Source organism: Falco rusticolus, chromosome 6 (assembly GCF_015220075.1).
Source record: "Falco rusticolus isolate bFalRus1 chromosome 6, bFalRus1.pri, whole genome shotgun sequence".
NCBI classification, from domain to species: domain Eukaryota; kingdom Metazoa; phylum Chordata; class Aves; order Falconiformes; family Falconidae; genus Falco; species Falco rusticolus.
The window spans coordinates 25,494,852-25,513,918 of record NC_051192.1 but is presented as its reverse complement, the minus strand read 5'-3'; the positions used below and the strand labels follow the sequence as shown (position 1 = coordinate 25,513,918).

The 19,067-nt window shown below is 37.0% G+C and overlaps 1 protein-coding gene across 1 annotated transcript in view; it reads left to right on the top strand.

Moving 5' to 3' along the window:
• Window positions 1-19,067, top strand: part of AK9 (adenylate kinase 9) — a 76,607-nt gene that overhangs the window by 25,433 nt on the left and 32,107 nt on the right. The window contains exons 13-16 of the mRNA XM_037393002.1: window positions 14-147; window positions 813-969; window positions 4,850-4,952; window positions 5,381-5,457. Of these exons, the coding sequence (XP_037248899.1) occupies window positions 14-147; window positions 813-969; window positions 4,850-4,952; window positions 5,381-5,457 (471 nt within the window). The remainder of the gene's footprint in view (window positions 1-13; window positions 148-812; window positions 970-4,849; window positions 4,953-5,380; window positions 5,458-19,067) is intronic.

Genomic DNA, 19,067 nt, shown 5'->3' with positions numbered 1-19,067 from the left:
TCTGTATTGTTAGGAATGTCAGAGATAACTGCTGACCACCCAGAAGTTCAAGCAATGGTAGAAGAAGCCATAAAGAGTGCAGCAGTCTCCGAAGTTACACTGTCACCTGAAATATATGCTGAAGTACTGGAGAGAGCTATTGCAGAGGTAAAACTAGAAATACTATATAGCAAAGCACTTTTTTTCTAAGAGGAACCTGTAACAGTTTATACATTATTGATATACATTCTTAATTTCTCCATTTGAAAGATCAGTTTAGTTTCAATCACATAGTCTGAAAGCTTACACAGGATTGAGGAGAGACTGAGCAAGATCATGAAAGACAAATCTCTTGAGGACTACTATATATACAAGTTATTTCTGTCTTGCAAAGTGCCTGGGCTACAAATCGTTAGAGGCTGGGAGAATTATCTGAGTGAAGTATCACTGTAAGCTTGCCCTATTTTTATACTCATAGTCACTATTAAAAAGCTCAGCACCAGATACAAGTGTTTGAAAAGAATTGTATGTGAAGGTTTATCCAAGCATCTTGAATTATTTAAAATTTGTTCACTGGTTTATAACTATTGTAACTGGAAGCTACATTCTTTATAGACAACCTTAAAAAATCACTGGCACATTAATCTCTTTTTGTTTAAAATGTTTTTATTTCTTTCAGATAGATGAAGTTATAAAAGTCTTACTTTTTATTGAAATTACAATAGGGGAAAATCATAACATTTAGAAAATCATTTTGTATTGTGCAGTCTTTTTAAACAGCTCACAGAATATTTTAGTCTGTTTGTGTTACTGAATCTGACATTTTTTGACAGCTTATGAAGAAGAACAAAAACAGGTTTCCTGGTGCACCAGCAAAAGGAGGATGGGTGGTGGATAACTACCCTCTGTCAGTAGATCACTGGTCAGCTTTATCAGAAAAAGGACTTTTACCTGACACTGTTGTCTGTCTGAAGGATACAGAAAAAGATGGTTAGTAAATGCACACTAATGAAACTTTCTATTTTCTTTTCTCTGTGTTGCTATCTGTATATAAAACACACTTATAAAAAAACCTAGTAGTTATGTTCCATTTATAAAGCTTCAGGGGTCTAGGGAGGGAAGAATCCAGTGAATCAACAAGGGTACACCATTTTTTTTTTACAATTTGGATTAAGGGAATTGCACAGAATTGAAAACAGGAATGATTTACAAAAGCAGTAAAGAAAATTCCTCCTGTTTACAGTTTCTTCCTATTTACAATCAGCAGTAAATACCACTGGACTCTTGCAGTTTCAGACTTTCTGTATTCTGTGTCTTTCTGGACACCAACTTGTGATGTGTCTGTCAGTCAAATTTCCCTCCCTGCACATTGCTTTCCTCACTCGCAAAATCAGGTTACAAATATGAACTTCCTCTGCTTGAGAGAAAAAAAGGAGACAGAAATACCTCCGTGCAGGTGTATTCTGTTCCCCTCCTGGGGTCACAAAATGTAAGCAACTTCTTATCCAGATGGATACAATAGCTTAGTACCCATAAATTCAGGGGAAGGGATTTTTACTTTATTGTTTCAAGCAGAAAGGAAGTGTGGTACCAAGCATAATAAACTGAAAGATTCATACACTGGTAAAAGTCTTGTCTGCCAAATAGTGTCTTAATGAATTATGCCTACTTAATTCATGCCACACCACAAGTTTCATTGCCTGTCAGCAATGTTTGATCATTACCTATTCAGCCCATTATCAAAAGGTCTTTCAGTAGTAGAAACTTCCCTTCAAGAAAGGAATGATAGGTTTATTCATACTTAGTTCAAGAAAACTCAGTAACTCCCCAATATTAGAATCAGCCTAAAGAGCTTTTCAAACTCTTGTCCCTGAATATAAAAATCAACTTGAGCAAATCAAGGTCACACAGTTTAATCAGAACAGGTTTCTTACTTTAAAAAAAAAAAAAAAAAGTTTTCAGAAGCATGTCATCTGGTCAGATAATCATCCTCACAACTCAGCTACAGTACCTTAACTACTTATGTCACATAGCTTTGTGAAATTTTGCAACATCTTAAACTTCCTAACTATGTGTTCCAGTGTGATTGGAGCTCATATACAGACTAAACATTTCTATAAGAAAATTCTAGATCTAGTGTTCTTCGGATAATCGTACTGGTTTGTTTGGAATTTCTGTTCCTATCATTCAAGAAGACCTCATCTCAGATACTTTCAGAAGAAACTTAAGGATAAATTGCATTTCCATGCCTCATCATTGCTTCCCAAACATTGCAAGCATACCGAAATGTTCGTGAACCTGGTTTCTGGGACACAGTGCATTGGCCTTTCTTACAACCACAAAAAGCACCTTATTCATGTAGTTGGCGTGCAGTATGTAATGTTCATACAGGGTACTAAATAACACAGCAGGAGTCATGCTCTAACGTTTTCTGCAGGGAGAGGACTGAGGTGGGAGAGGTGCTTTCAGAGTTATGTTAACTTTCTCCTCACTTCTTAGAATTTAACAAATAAGTGAATTAATTGGGTAAAAGAAAAGGTTGGCTCTGTCCCTGAAAGTCTTTGGGAATAGATAATTCTTCATGTCGAACACTGGTTAATAGTAACAGCCCCATCTTTTCTTTTGGGAAGGGAAGAACTTGGGAGTCTATAGCAGAGGCTTTTAAATTAAGGCCTCTCTAGGACATTCAAATTATGTGCTTACTTGCTGCAATGTACACCTTTCTGCCATTCCCACTAGTTCTCAAAACCTAGCTCTCAATTACTTGTTCTAATCTGAACAATCTATTTTATGGTCTTGGTAGCCATGTCTCCCATACCTTCTGTTTCACTAGCCTGACAGGTGGGAGATTCTTTAAAGCATAAGTGTAAGCCTTTCCTAGAAGTTAGAGAGGTCCTTCATGAAACTTAAATTGTGTGCTCACAATCATGATTGAACTCTGTTTGAACTAACACTGTTACAGTCTTTGTATCACATGGCAAAAAAAGACTGCTTTCTTAATTACAACCCATTTGGCCTTATGTGTAAGTAGATTCCAGGCTTGGAAGGAAATCCGCCATTCCCATTTTTAATGTTTTTGAGATGATAATGAGTCTATACTCTAATTTTATCCCTGGAGCTGTGTCAGGCTTTCATATAAATCAATGACAATTTATTTTTCTTCAAAGTTTCATTCACTGGTGGGAGGAAATGAATTAACATACTTTAGATGATAAAGCATATATTTTTACAGTCTCAGCTTGAAACAATCATGCACAGATTGAATACAAGTCATACTATTTGTAGCCTATCATAACAAACCAAAGTGAAATACATAGAGATTTCAGATTTCCAGTTGCATAAAAACAGGACATTGCAAGAACATTGTTCTTTCAACCAGAATCAGCTGAGCTACCTACAAACCCACTCCATTAGCGAGCTAGCTTATTTCTGGTTAATACCAGTAGCAGATATTTTCAGGTCAGCCACTTAGGATTTGCTAATTTATTATCCATTATTCTAAAGGCTTATAGGTCACTTGCTCAATTTGATCAAGGAATATTGAAATCCTTCATCAGATGAAACAATATTGAACTCTTTAAGTGAGAAACACATGTGCTGGTACCCAAGGGAAAAAGAATGGTTAGTTGTAGTATAGTAACTGTGATTCTTCTAGATGTTCTGCATATTATAATTCTGTAATTTTGACTCCGAATAATGAAGTAAATTAATGCTCTTTGTCATTGCTGCTTTTCATAATACTGTGAGAAAACACAAAGATGGAAACGTGCATGCCTGGGCCACCAGGCAAAGTGACTGAAAACTCTCACAACTTTTGTGCTGAAGAATACCGAGACAGATTATTATCTAAAGATGAGTTAGTTTACAAACTACATTTTCAAAAAAATTCCCTTCACTCATCCTCCCTTTTTAAAAAATACATTTAATTGAAAGTATTGGTTTAAAATATAAACCATTTGCACAGAATTATCATCTGCTTCAAATCAACACCAATGTTCCTAAAAATTAAGTAACATGTTTCTCACAGTTCAAATTTAAATAAAAATATATTTTATGTTAATTGATGATAGTGATCCTGTGAGATACGGGAGTACGAGCAGAGTGAGGTGAAAGAGACAAGATCACAATGTCCGCTGTATGATTTGGCTAAAAGTGTAGCTTTTTGCCTATGGATATGTTTCCTTGAATTTAGATATTTTGTTTCATTTTGTTCTTTTTTTATTATTATTTGTTTCCCACTAATTTCTGTCACTTAATAAAGTAGTTGTGGAGTTTACATTTTCACAGCATTTTGAGTCATTACTTTGTAAGCTATTCCCTGAACTAGTCTAAACTGGCATAACTCCACTGATGGAAATGGATTTGAGCCACACAGCCGTGTGTCATAAATCTATTTGCCAAAGTAAGTCAGTCAGTAGAGTTCTTAGTAGGGACAGCATATTATTAATTTCTGTCAACCAGGTGTAGTGGTATAGGTATTTACATTCTTTAAATTTTTATTTGAATGTTTTTCATTTGTTTCTCCATAGTTCTCTTTGTACACATACAAACAAAATGCTTGTTTGCCAGAGTAATGCATGCTATACAGAAATATAAGAGAAATCTTTTCAGTGCTGTCTTCCCTTATAGCCTTCATCATAACCTTCCTGTATCCCAGACTCAGTTTATGAGGTGTTTGAAATAGAAAACAAAGCTCTAAAACCTTAGAAAGCAGCAGTATAATAATATTTCTGTGGTATATATGCCTTTTCTTGACTTTAAAAAGAAGCAGGAAAGTTGTCTATCATTTATCAAATAATTTTGCTAACTCAAATAACTTCAGCTTTATACGAATGCATAAAAGTCATTACTGTTTGTAATTGTACTGCAGGAGTCTGTATACTACGCAGAATGTACTTAGCAAAGAGGGATGAAATTAAGTCTAAGATTTTGAAAAGGCTAACAGATGAAGCATTAGAAAAGAAAGAAGTAAGGTAAAATATTCCAAATATCTGAACGTATCAAATGAGCACAAAAAAATTCTAGTTTTATTATGTGTTAAAGGTATCAGTGCATTTATCAACACAAATGTACTAAGACAGTACACTAAGACTAGTTGTGATGTATAAAAAATAATCCAATGTGTTAAATATGAGGAATATCTCATTTAGATCAGTAAATATGGTGTCAGAATATTCTCTTGCTAAATGCATTTTCATTAGCCTTTCATTAGTCCAGCCTTTTGATGCAATGAAACAGTAACAGTTTAGATGATGAAATGTATTTGACTTCTATTTTGTACAACCCAACTTATATTTAAAATCCCAACAGTATATTTCCAAATCTTTACTTTAAATTAATATATCTGCAACTTGCTTCACTAATACGTGTCTTAAGATAAATAATCTTTTACTTACAGAAGATATGATTCTATAAGAGAAATGCAAGAAATACTGACATCAGAGGAAGACCGATATCTAGAGGCTGCTGAGGAGAAAGGTGAAAGTGTGTATCATTTGACTTTTATTTTATCTCATTTTGTGTTTCAAATAATTTAGCAATTTAGGTTTTATGCAGATTTTACAGTTTTTATTTCCTTTTTACACTCAGCATCTAGAAAAATTCGTTTATATTACTATCTTCGCTTCCTTCACTGATTCAGGCACACATTTCTATGTGCCATTCTTAATGGATGTTACAGAATAAAGACGTATATTAAATCAGCCAACACGGTTACGGTTTTCAATAAATCTGAAGGACAGGACTCTCTATCTCCTCTAGTAATTTTTCTAAGTAGGTTATTAACTGTATTGAAACTTCCTACTCATCAGAAAATCTGTATCCCCTCACAAGTTAGAAAACTGTTAGAACTTGGCCAATAGCTAGTAAGAAAATTGCAAAACTGTCTGATTTTCTGTTCTTCCTCCAAGAAGCTTAGCCTGAAGCAATTAAAGAGGAACAGAAATAATTTCAGGAGCAGCTCCCTTAACATGCATTAGAATTGCTGAATCCAGTAGCCCAGTAAAGGTGAGGCTGCTGCAGCTTCATGTCCCCAGGACCATGTCGTAATGAGCATCCACTCCCATTTCCCCTTTCATCCTCTTCCTACTCTATTATCCATGCTTGTTCCTCTCCAATCCACTTTGATCCATTCTTCTCCTTGCCTTTGGTCCTTCTCAGAAATGCCTCATAATATTCTAAGTCTCTCACAATCCTAAACTGCTTTTCCTGGTACCCCCTAATGAGTGTCATACCCTGTAGGCAGTAATCACCCTCAGATGAGGACAGTGTCTCTGGTTGACTCATCTCAATAGATCTCACACCCAGACAATGCCTTCATCATCCTTTTTTAATGACCCTGAGGGGAGCCAAGTCAAGGTTATGTTTGTTCTGATTAAGCTACTGGGGTTCTCCCACCTGTCATCATTCCTCCTCTCCTTTGTACTTACTGAGATTAGCCTTTAATAACATAACAACATAAAAAGTAATGGAATTGTGTGTATTACATAAGGTTTCTCCTCTAATAACAATATTAATGAAACATTTTGGATAAAGACTTTCTTACTTTGCTTCTTCCTGTATTGAAGAACTGCATATTATTTTTGTTTACCCACTCTTTTATTTCCTGTAAAGATCCTACTTTCCTGTCAGAACTATGCTATACTTTGTTTCCAGCAATGAAAATACAGTTGTCCTGGGCAGGAGTGAATAATCTGTGAGAAGTGAGATTTTGGAGGCAGGCCAACTGTCACAAATCGGCTGAATTTTTACACCTCAGACAATTCTGTCAGTTGGGTCAAGGTTTAGAATTAATTCAAGTTAGTTTCAACATTTTTGAACCTCAAAAGTCAAAAAAGTTGCAGGGTTGTACTTTCCTTTTTGTCTTGTTTAATAGCAACCTACTTTCTTAGAAGAATGTTGTCTGATTTGGATCTGCTGTCAAGATGAAGTACACACGTGAGAGTATTTGCCTCTACATTAAGAACTAGGTTGGGGACTTAAGAGTATTCTCTTCCTCTGCTAAGGGAACTCAAGGTTTCTCCGTCATAGCCTAAATTATCACCTAAGGCCTGGGGATGAAATTAAAAACTGAAGCACATGAATTCCCACTTTCTTTTTTTTCTCTCGGAAGTGGACGCCTAGACTGCCATTACATTCAGACATAACATACTGGTTTCTGTAGAAAAATATCATGGCCAAGCTTAAGTTCTGTATTGTCACTATGTCTCATATACATTTTCTTCTGTTATTCAGTCTGGCATTTAACTTACCTATATATAACAAGGCCTAAGTTTTAAAGATAGTATGAGATAGACTGAATATGATAACCTGCTTTTAATTTTTTGATTAGGTAGCATTTCACCTACTCGCTGGAAAAAATGCTAGCTTTGTAGGGTTCTTTCATTTACATATAAACTTAAAAAAATTTCTACATTATAGCTTTTTATAGTTTCTAACAAAACACATAGCTCTTCTTCAAAGTGAATGAGTTCTAAAGTATTAAATATACAGGGTTCTACACAGATACTTTATCATCTCTGTCTCAAACCACAAAGCTCATCTTAGTTTTGAATATCTAACTAATTTTGATCTGAGTACATCAAAACAACAATTATTAATGGTAGAAGTAACAATGTCATATACACACTTGTCCTCTTAACACGTGACAAGTCCTTGTTCAGAGAAAATCATGTTTTCCTACACATTGAAATCCTATTGATTTCAGTAATCAAATACTGACTCACCAAAACACTTCAGTCATGCTGCTTTTAGCCTGACATCTGTTTTTTCACATGTACTGCCATCAGCACATTGACTGCAGCTTTTCTCCCATGTGACATGTTTTTACAAATAGATAAATGGATGATATGTTTGCAGTTTTGGTTGTTTTTATATAGCAGTATATGGTATAAAAATGAAAACTCAGAGAAACACTCCAGAGTCCCAGTCATGCTCTTCTGATGTCTCAGATATCATATCATATGGGAATGGTTCACAGCTGCACCAGGGGAGGTTTAGACTGGACATTAGGAAGCATTTCTTTACCAAGAGGGTGGTCAGATACTGCAAAGGCTTCTTAGAGGGGTGGTTGATGCCCCAACCCTGTCACTGTTTAAGCGGCATTTGGGCAATGCCCTTAATAACATGCTTTAACTTGGTCGGCCCTAAAGTGGTCAGGTAGTTGGACTGGATGATCATTGTAGGTCCCTTACAACTGAAATAGTCTAGTTTAGCCTATGTAAATGAATGTGCATTTCAATAATAGCATTTTTTGTAACCTCAGTGGGACACTGAAGTAAGTGGGATTGCTTCAGGACTGAACATATTCAAATTTATAGTATTATTTGTGTTTAAAAGGGAAAAAATGTATCCAGTAATGAGCAAGGTACTTATATGTGTCTTAATGAAAGTGAAAATAAGTGGAGAAGGAAACCTTGTGTAAGTTTCACAAATGAATTTGAGGTAAGAAGCTAAGCTCAATGCTGAAAATTCTCTTGAAGGCACACAAAAAAATGCATGTGCTAACTCCTGCTTGGTGTGTCTAGCTGAAAATTTTAGCCCTACATCTTTTTTCATGTCCCTTGACACAATTAATCTGAGCTTAAATTATTTTCAGGGATTTCTTACAGTATTTAAGCATTTTTGCAACAGCTTTGCATGAGTATGGATTTATTTATACTAGGTGACAGCTATATGACTTCATGAGAATATATTTCAAGCATTGTAGAAGAGTTATACAGCTTCAGGTAGGTCTGTGGGTTCATTCCAATCTTCCTGAAGTAAAATGGCATATTTCTTTCCTGCCATGTTTCAGCAATAAAATATCCCATACAACTGATTTTATCTACTGAAGCAAACAGTTGTCATGGTTTAAGACTTTATTTTCTGTACCTTAGTTGTCAGCCCTGCTTTTCTGCCAGAGATTACCCCCTTCCTATGGCAAACTTAGCAAGCACACATACGCCCACGTCTCAGTAGCTCAGGGTGGTGTGTTAATACAACCCCATCTTCACTGTCTCTTTTGATACTCTTACTATTTGGGCAGAAGCTCTTGCAAGAAATAAATAGATAGCTGGAGCTGATAATTCCAGCCATCACCTCCCATGCCTGTCCTTCACAGCTGTTAATATTTGTTATAAACTCCTTAATATTGACTCCAACCTTCCCTTTCTCATATTACAAATGGTGGGGGGTTGAATCAATACCCATCTCTTTATTTTATGTTCTTGCTTTTTTTATTTTTATTATAGTGTAAAATTCAGTAACTTATTTCAAACAACAAAAAATAATAATAATTAAACCTGTACATGTGAGGACATTTTCTCTTTAGTCTTTGAAGGAATCAATTGTAATTATAATGTTTACCACACAGTTGATGTGTGCTCAGTCCTACAGCCTCTAAATATATTTCCTTTGTTTTTCTTAGCTGGCTTGCATCCTGGTGGTTTGGGGTTTTTTCCTACCTCTAACTGGAGGCTTTTCAGTGAGAGAGTTTGAACAAGGACAGTTTATTAATCTGCAGACAAGGCACAGCAAGTTACTTGTACCACGAACTTCAAAACAAGCTGTAGTGATATTAACTTCACAGTTTTTTCAGTCTTTGAGCAAAGTTACATGATCTTCAAAGACATTTTCTGCCCTCCTTCATAAGCCAGATATGATAAATACATTCCTATATATGTAATCACAGCATTTTAGGGATAGAAATTTCAAAATGTGAAACAGAAACATTATGAATAACTTTCTCAATTAGATCCCAAATACCCTCAGTTCTTGATTTCTTTTAGTGTCTCATTCAGATAAATAAAGGCTATGGGATATTGGTTTAGTACAGCTATGCATTCCTTTGCAGAAAATAAGAATAAAAACCTATGATTAAAGCTATCATCCTCTCTGAAAGCTTTCATCACTTTCTGAACATCTATAAGAAAAAGGCCATCTTCTTAATTTACTTTGTTTAATGGCTGTCCATCTCTCTTCCTTGACACTATCCAGCATCAGTCTTCTAAATGAAACCCCTTAACTGTTTAGACATCCTGTGAAAATTTAGACATGCTTAGCTTCTGTGCCACAGCTGTTTCCATTGAAGTCTCTAGGACTCTCTGTGCTTAAGTTATGTATGCATGTGAGAATTTGCATGCTGACAGCCTTAGCAAAGTGTCTTCCATTTTGCACAGATTTCCATGTCATTTTTCCACTTTGTATATATTATGGAGTCTTGATTTATTTATTACAGAGCATCAAAACTCATTTTGCTTGACTGCATTCCTGTATATATCAAAAGGAAATAAGGAACTAGAATAAGTGAAGAATTTTCTCAATTTGACACATGCTAAAGGTCATGGGTTTTTTGCCTGCTAACCATGTAAGAAGATGTTTGTTTATGAAACGAAATTTCCCAATTCTGCATAAATCAGAAATTCAATGTTTCCAACCTGTTTTTCATGATGTTTGTGATTTCTTTGCCAAAAAAGAGATGGGCATGAAAACAAATGCCTTAATTTCAGATTTTAAAATACATTCTTATTTAATATGATTTGAGGTTTGGCTAATCATAACTTGAGAGGTACTAGTGGTTTTATTACTCTAACAGTGACCTAAGGACATAAGCAAAACAAGGCTTGTAGGAAAAGTAATATTCTTTATTGACCAACTGATACAGTTGGAAAAATGCACCAGCCTTCAAGTGCAGAAGCCCTTCTTCTAGTCAGAAGCACTTCCACCCAATAGGAGCTGTTCTGTAGCACAGCAAGTGCAGTCTTTTGCAAGGTCTTGGTAAATAAAGTACTTTATTCACAGTCATGTGGCATCTGGTAGATGGTCTGCCTTTCCCCACGGATCACGTAGCTGATCTTAAAATGTTTTTGTCAGTGTGCAATACCTGAGCATTAGAATAACCAACTCCTTTTTGGCAGGTGAACAAATATGTTTTTCAGTGTGATTAAAACATATCTTTATTCCTATAGTGTCTCCATCATCCCTCAATGGGTTTGTAAAAGTCACAAATTATTTCCTTTGTGCCAACAGAATTTGAGGACAGTGACGAGCAGCTTCCACCTGAAACTGAACAAATGCACCAGAAGCAGTCCAGTAACTCTCCAGCTTCTAAAGAAGAATCTAAACCTACAGGTTGGCCTTATAGCACATATAATCTCTCTGATTTGCTAGTGTCAAGAATTGTATGCTTCCTTTTTTGAAAGCTTTTACTATATTTGAAAATTGGCTGTAAATATAATTTTTTACCTTAGCTTTTTCCTTTTGAAGATGTTTATAATGGAATAGTGAGGTTCAAATTATTTAAACACTTATAAATGCAATTAAAGGCACATTGATACTTCCTGTTAAAAATAATGCACCAGGTATTTGTACTTCAAAAAAACAACTAAAGCCCACTATTGCCGCTACTGCCTAAATACCAAATTAATAAATGTGTACAGAAAGCTATGGAAATAACAAATAAAGTGAGCATTACTTTATTTGTAATCAATAAAACCTCTTGTATTCAGAAATCCATGAGCACTCTCTACAGGGTGAAGTGAGGGAAATCGGAGGAGAAAGAACTTTAGAGAGTTGCTTTCATGTAATTTGACCCACCCCCACGCCCCCCCACCCAAAAAAAAAAGGTACAGACGAGAAAATACCAGGAAAATATTGGGGGGGGGGGGGGGGGGGGGGGGGGGAGGGGTCAGGGGTACGCTGGGAAATAATAAAATTGCAGTATTCACAAACACCTACATGTGATTTTGACAAGCCTCATTTCTACAGACCATTTTAAAATTAATATTATATCCACATTACTGAGAAATTACTAGTCCATTCCCTGTGGCAAGGGATCTTGGGAAAAATGGGAATGGATGAATTTTAACTTTGGATGTAAATGATCAAAATATGTCCTGTATTTTCCCTAGTCATATGTTGTCCTGCTAACATCTTACTAGGTTTCACATGGAATCATGTTTTCTTCCCTTTGGTGCAAGTAAAATTCTGCAGCCGATGGAACTGCATAGAGCCATAAGCTAATGAAAAGATACACGAAATCCTGTAGCAGTCTTCTCTCAAAAAACACTTTGAAGGCAGCTCACCTTTAATGGAGATGGTCTCCTTTAGTTTTCAAAATACACATTTTAGCTTTTATCTACTAGAATTCTTAGAATATGTTAATGTCCAAAGGAAAAATAAATCCAATGTAAAATATTTTACTGTAAATAGAAAGTTGTTAAATATGCACATTCATATGCATTAGAAAGAAACAACCTGATCAAACCGAACTGCTTTTTTTTCCCCAACACCATAAAACAGTACACATAATATAAGTTTGTCTACTAAGTACATTTCACTGTAATATGCTGGAAATTATTTGGCAGCATATATTTAGAAGTAAGTAATGACAATTCTGTATAAACAGACTAAATCGTCTGTTTCAAAAAGACAGATGAAAATATATTCATAATGAAATACCCATTGGTTCCAAGAAATTGAAGTGTCACTGATGCTACATTTTGCCTTTCTGTTTATTTTGATGGTTAAACTTTTTGATAGTTAAAAAATGCTGGTTGCTGGTGTCTCTGTCTTAGTTTTGGCAGGATGTGAGAGGGGAGGAAAAAAGGATTTTTTAATCTTTTTTGTTGCTGAATATGGACTGAGGGCAGAACAAGTCATATCTCATGCTAGCAGAACACTGGAAAAAAAGATATTAAACCCTTTCTTTCCCCAGGAACTCACTTGGAGAACATGGGGGCAGAAAGCCTTTGAGGATTGTTTGTCTCTATGGTAACTATGCTCAGTTAAGGCAAAGAAGACTCAGAGCAAAAGAATATGAGAGATTGCCATATAGGCATTCCCTGTGAAAGCTCCAGATGTAGGGATGGGGAGGTTTGTTCCCTATCACCTCTGATAAGGAAATCAAGAACAGCACTGTTAGAAAGACCGCCACCTCCTCTGAAGAAACCTTGTTTGCATTTTTAGATCCGCTTATTTTTAAACTGTTACTGTCTTTTAAAGTACTTCTCTTGACTATGTTCTCTATTTCTTAAAAAATATCTTTTCACCATAAATCAGCTCTGCAAACAGAATTAATATAACTTATATCTAATGGTAAAGGTACAGCTGCGTTACTTGAAAATACTTTCAATATTTTTGGTCCCTGAGACTCAGTTTGAAACAAACCAGATGCCAGGGAGGCAACAATTTTGTCATAATAAGGTTCAAATACCTGAACCAAACCCAAATAATGTTTGGGTTGTCCAACTTTTGGGTTGTCCCTTTTTCCAAGGAGTGTAATCCTTTTTTCTTTTGTTACTTCTCCCCTCTTTCCAGGAGAGAGTTTCTCCAGTTTGCTTAGGCCTGTGTAATCTATTTAAAAGCTCCATAAGTATGCAATAATTGCTGCTGGATAAGTTTCCTTAAACAAGAAAACTCTCAGATAGAGGTAATCTGATGGAATTGTGAGCCTAGAGTACAGAATCAAAGCTGGAACACATCCACCAATATGGCCTATCAGGAGAGGTGTAGCAAGAATTGTGTTTCTGAGATTAAGGTTCATATGGGAAGCGCTCTATTGAGTGGATTTGTTACCATGTTCAATATTTTGTTTCAGATGATGTCCAATATTCATTTAAAGCCATTAAATATACATTCTGCCTGTATATTTCAAAAGTTTCATGACCTACTCAGAACTGAGAGGTTTTTAAAGGGCAGGCCTAGAAACGATGATCTATTGAAGGCTGGATCCAGACAGCATGCATTACCATCTTCCAGCTGATATTGCTTTGAATAGGGCTGTGGTTCACAAGGCAGTACATGTGATTTCTACAGTGTGAATGTGCCAGGGATAACACGTGCAAAAAGCAGTTAGCGTAAGCTAGTTATTAATGTATCCTTTGCTTATTTTCTTAAAATCTCTGTTCATAATCATTACATAATGCATTAAAGCTGCTCAAATTTAAGCAGTTTACCTGGATACATCTCTGTCCCTTTTAGAATACATCACTGCACAATGCAACATAATTAATTGTACCATTTACACAACATCTTTTGATGTACATAAAAAGGAAGGTATTTTCATGTTCCTATTTAGAATCACAGCAAGAGACAGATTTGTCATTGCAGGGGATAACTAATGTAATTATATATATAGAATGAATGTGTAGTTTAGTGAAATGCAAATGTTTAGAAACATTGTAAAAAAAATTAATTTCTAATCAGACTATCTGAAATCTGCAATGTGTTCCAGGTCAATGATACGCCCTTTTGTACTTTTGTTTATGTTTAGACTAATAATCATCCAAATAGAAGGAAGGTTAGCCACTGCTGTGTCAGTCTAATAGTCAAAGCTGTAAAAAAAAGAGAGGAAATTCATTAAGTATTCTTTATTATAAAAGATCACAAAAACACTTGCTAAAATGCTTATTTGTTAACCTATTGTTTAAAAGTGGTTCAATTAAAATAAAGTTTTGCAGTTCATCTTGGGGGACAGCATGTCAGGACACTGTAAAGGCCAACTACTCCCAAAGAAACCAGGAGCTGGCAGCACGGTGTGGTAACATGGCCATCAGGGCAGGGCCAAGCAGCCACAGCCAGTCCCACCACCCCAGCCAGGAGCAGGGCAGCCCCAGCCCTCGGCATTGGGCACCTCCCTGGGGACAGGGACGAGCTGAGGCCACGCTGGAATGTTGGCCCAACTCGGCAGAGCCCATGGCTCTGCCATGGGAGCTGGAGACCAGCCCTGGTGCGGCGTTGCTGGGGCAGGGGCTGGTGGCCCCAGGGGCTGCCATGGGGTCCTGGGCTGTGGGCAGGTCGGGGGAGCCCCAGGGGCCTGGGCAGGGACAGCCAGGCCTGGGGGTGCCCTCGGGTCCGTCACCCAGCATATGAGCTGCCATAGAGGCCCTGATTTACTTCAAATCTGAGTTTATCTATAGTAAATGTAAATTCGGGTATTGAGAGACTAAGTTTCAGCTTCATAAGCAGAAGAATAAAATCCTTAAAAGCACCTGAGTATCTAGAAATCTACTGTATTTCTAGAGGACTGCCCATTAAGGCCTGGTCCATAAGGAGGTGTAGACATTGCAGCACCCAAAACTGCCATACTAACTTGTAAGTGCCTGGCTTCATATATGGAATTAAGGGTTGTAGAAACAGGCACAAGAAGTAGCAAACTAGCAAGGGGCCAACCACAGTGCACCATGAAGGAACGTCAAAAGGAGGCATGTGTTTGAAACCCTGTGTCGTTTTAAATTTGGCTGATGACAAAAGAACAGGAGTTCCTAACTCTAGCTCTTTGGCAATTAACTCGCTGGAGGCAGGGCACTGGCTTGCTTTCTTCTAGGAGACAGTAGTGGCACTGACCTTTGATATAATAGCTTCACAGGCAGCTTAGCCATCCAAGTCAGAAAAATAGATGTGTTCCTTGTCCTTCAGGCACTCATATATCCCAGCTGCTACTGACACTTCCAGGCGATGCTTTTGTTGGTAGTATGTTAGACAAAAGTTAGGCAGCATCTCTACTGTGACCATTATGTTTAGTCCTATTCCTGCTGAATCTTACTGGTACCTAATCACTGAAATCCAGCTACATTGTATTTAGTAACAGCATTTTTTGATCTGGCTCCATTTTGGAAAATTAAGTGTGGCATTCATGGATTTCTTCAACAATCCACAAGAGAAGATTGAGAGTCATTCAGTTCCAGGAGGAAATATGAGTTTTCTTAAAGAAGAAAATTATAACAGGGCAATCTAACTCTTCATGAGCTGGAAAATTGTTTGCATTTTTCAGGTTGTAACAAACTCAACATGAATGTTACAGTGCTGCAATTTCACATAGCAAACACTGGTCTGCTTAATGCCAGGGAGTAACCATGAAACACTGGTTTTTTAATGTTTTGAGGGTTTGTATTTTGAAAAAAATGGTCAAAGCTTTTAACATACAAGGCATTACATAAGGCTTTCATTTTTAGTAATACTGCTCCTTTCTATGTGTAGGAAGTTATATAAGGAAAAATAGTAGTAATGGTCCTTTTCTGTAAAAATCAGTAAAAGTCCATTGGAATAGACTGGCCCTGTTGTTGCTTGTGTCAAAATCTGTTCCTGCTCTTTCAAACTAATAACAAGACAGAAATAACAAGAGGAAGGGAAAATTATAGGAAAGTAGAAAATCACTCTATCCGCCATTCAAGCTCTTTCATGCAGCTTCATTTCTGGCAGGAGACAATCACAGCATACACTGTAAGTCCCAGCAAACCTACAGTATTATCAGACCATTGAAGTCATTGCTCTCAACTGCTTTTTCGTCTGTTAGCTGAAAGCACTGATATCAGACTTATTAAACAGAACACAAAAATAATAAGAAAAAGAAAACAATGAGGGTTGAAAGTTATATGAGTTCAGGGAATGGGAATAGCAGCAACACCATATTGCTGCTGCTGGAGACTGTTCATGATTTAGTAAGGACAAGGTGGTGATGGTGTCATCTAGGCGCCACTCTATCTTCTTCAAGCTGAAACAGAACTTCGTCTCAGGACTTTCAAGGCCTAGCAATGTCTAAATGGTTACTAATTGCAGCCCTAGGAAAAAATGAGTATCTTTCTCCTTTTCTGTTGATGAGTCAGTGTCAAGTTTTAAATCAGTATCTGCTGTCAATATCAAGTTTTTAACTCCCACTGGCTTTTTCTGCTAAATGGATGGCAGTAGAAGAAACTATCCCTTTGTTATTTTGCTCACCAAGTATGACAACACATTTAGTATGGATTTGTCATGTTTACCAAGAGTAGTACCTGTTAATTTCTTACTTATATTAATGCATTCTCTGAATCTCTAACTTTTGTTTACTTTTCATGAGACAATGTTAGGAGTCAGGTTTGGACTTCTCTGATCTTAAACAACTGACATAAAAAATTTCTTCACAATGTATCTGAAGAGATTAAATTATTTTCCCTTACTCATTAAACAAGCTATTGTATGCAGACATGGCTTCATTAAAGTTAAATTTTTTTGTGAGAGTTTCATAGTTCAAGTATCCACAGAGGGAAGCCATGGTATAATTAAAAAAAATTAATTATTTATTCATTAATATTATGCTACTATTATTATCATCATTTATATACTCCTTGTCCTGGAGTGTATTGACTGGCAGATGGGATTTACATCCACAGTCTTTAGTGTAGCTATGGATGACTTGGAGCCTCCAGAGAAATGGGTTACACTTTTGCATCTCATTGTTGATACTTCTTAGAATTACTCCACACGTACATACATTTGTATTGCTTCATAGCAATTTGGGTTCTATAGGTCATAGGTATAACACACCTTTGTCTGCAAAAGTAAGCATATTCTTAAGATCCCTGTAAGTGTATACCTAAGAAAGTGCAGAGGCAACAGCAGACAAAGTCATATTTCAAGAATGGTAAACCTAGGCTGCTGCTACTTGCAAGGGCTTTGCCAATATTGTAAGAGAAGCTGTTCCTGAGAATCCTGCGAATAACACAGTGAGTTTCAAATATGACTCCTCTGTTTTTTGGGAGGACCTTCAGCCTTCAACACCTGCATGTTCTCCCTCTACTCAGTAGGATAAATAGAGGCAATATCCATTTCTTCCACGAGAATGCACTGGGAAGAGCCAAAATGTCTCAATAGGAAACTTATTCTAAATTGGAATTCTTAGCATTTGAAAACAGTTCTTAAGATTGAAGAAGTATGAATAGATGTTTCAAGTATTATTTTGTTTGGAGTTTTTACAGTTATTATTAATCGGGAAAAATAACTGATTTTAAATTGGCACAAATTCTTTTACGATATTCATTGTATTCTTAATGCATATATAGTGCATAATTAATGCCATTATCTGCTATAAACTTTTTCATTACACATGTATGACCAAATTGTCTCTGAATATGCAACAGATAATCTGTTCATTAATTTCTGTACATTCATAACAATGCACAACTGGAAAGAAGCATTCATAACCCTTAAGAGGCCTGGTTTAGTGGTTAAATCACACAAATGAGGCTTGAAAGTCAGAAGAAATTAATTCGCTTTTTCAATTCTGTTGCAGACTTTGTTACGAAATGGAAGTATTCCAGTTCTCTGAACAAATAGATCTAAATTTCAAGCTGGTTAACACCCACAGTTTCTGTTTCACATAACTGGCAAAAGTATGTTCAGCATCTCTGCAAAGATTAAACATTAGGTATCCAGGAATGAAGACATACCTATTACAGATCACTTTTAAAAGGTGGATCATAATCTCTGTGTACCTGTCATAGAATCATAGAATCATAGAATGATTTTGGTTGGAAGGGACCTTTAAAGGTCATCTGCAATGAGCAGGGGCATCTTCAACCAGATCAGGTTGCTCAGAGCCCCATCCAGCCTGGCCCTGAATGTTTCCAGGGATGGGGCATCTACCACCTCTCTGGGCCACCTGTTCCAGTGTTTCATCACCCTCATCGTAAAAGATTTCTTCCTTATATCTAGTCTAAATCTACCCTCTTTTAGTTTAAAACCAATACCCCTTGTCCTGAAAGCCTGCAATAAGGTCTTCCTGGAGCCTTCTCCAGGCTGAACAACTCCAGCTGTCTCAGCCTGTTCTCACAGGAGAGCTGTTCCAGCCCTCTGACCATTTTTGTGTTCCTCCTCTGGACTCGCTACAACAGGTCCATGTCTTTCCTGTGCTGAGGGCTCCAGAGCTGAACGCAGTATTCCAGGTGTGGTCTCAGAGCTGAACGCAGTATTCCAGGTGTGGTCTCATGAGAGCAGAGGGGGAGAATCACCCCCTCAACTTGCTGGCCACGCTTCTTTTGATGCAGCCCAAGATTCAGTTGGCCTTCTGGGCTGCCAGCACACATTTACCGGCTCACGTCCAGCCTTTCATCCCCCAGTACCCCAAAGTCCTTCTCTGCAGAGCTGCTCTCAATCCCTTCATCCCCCAGCCTATATTGATACCAGGGGTTGCCTTAACCCAGGTGTAAGACCTTGCACTTGGCCTTGTTGAACCTCTTGAGGTTCACACAGGCCCACTTCATGATCTTGTCCAGGTCCCTCTAGATGGCATCCTGTGCCTCCAGCATGCTGACCAAACCACAGTCTGGTATTGTCAGCAAACTTGCTGAGGGTGC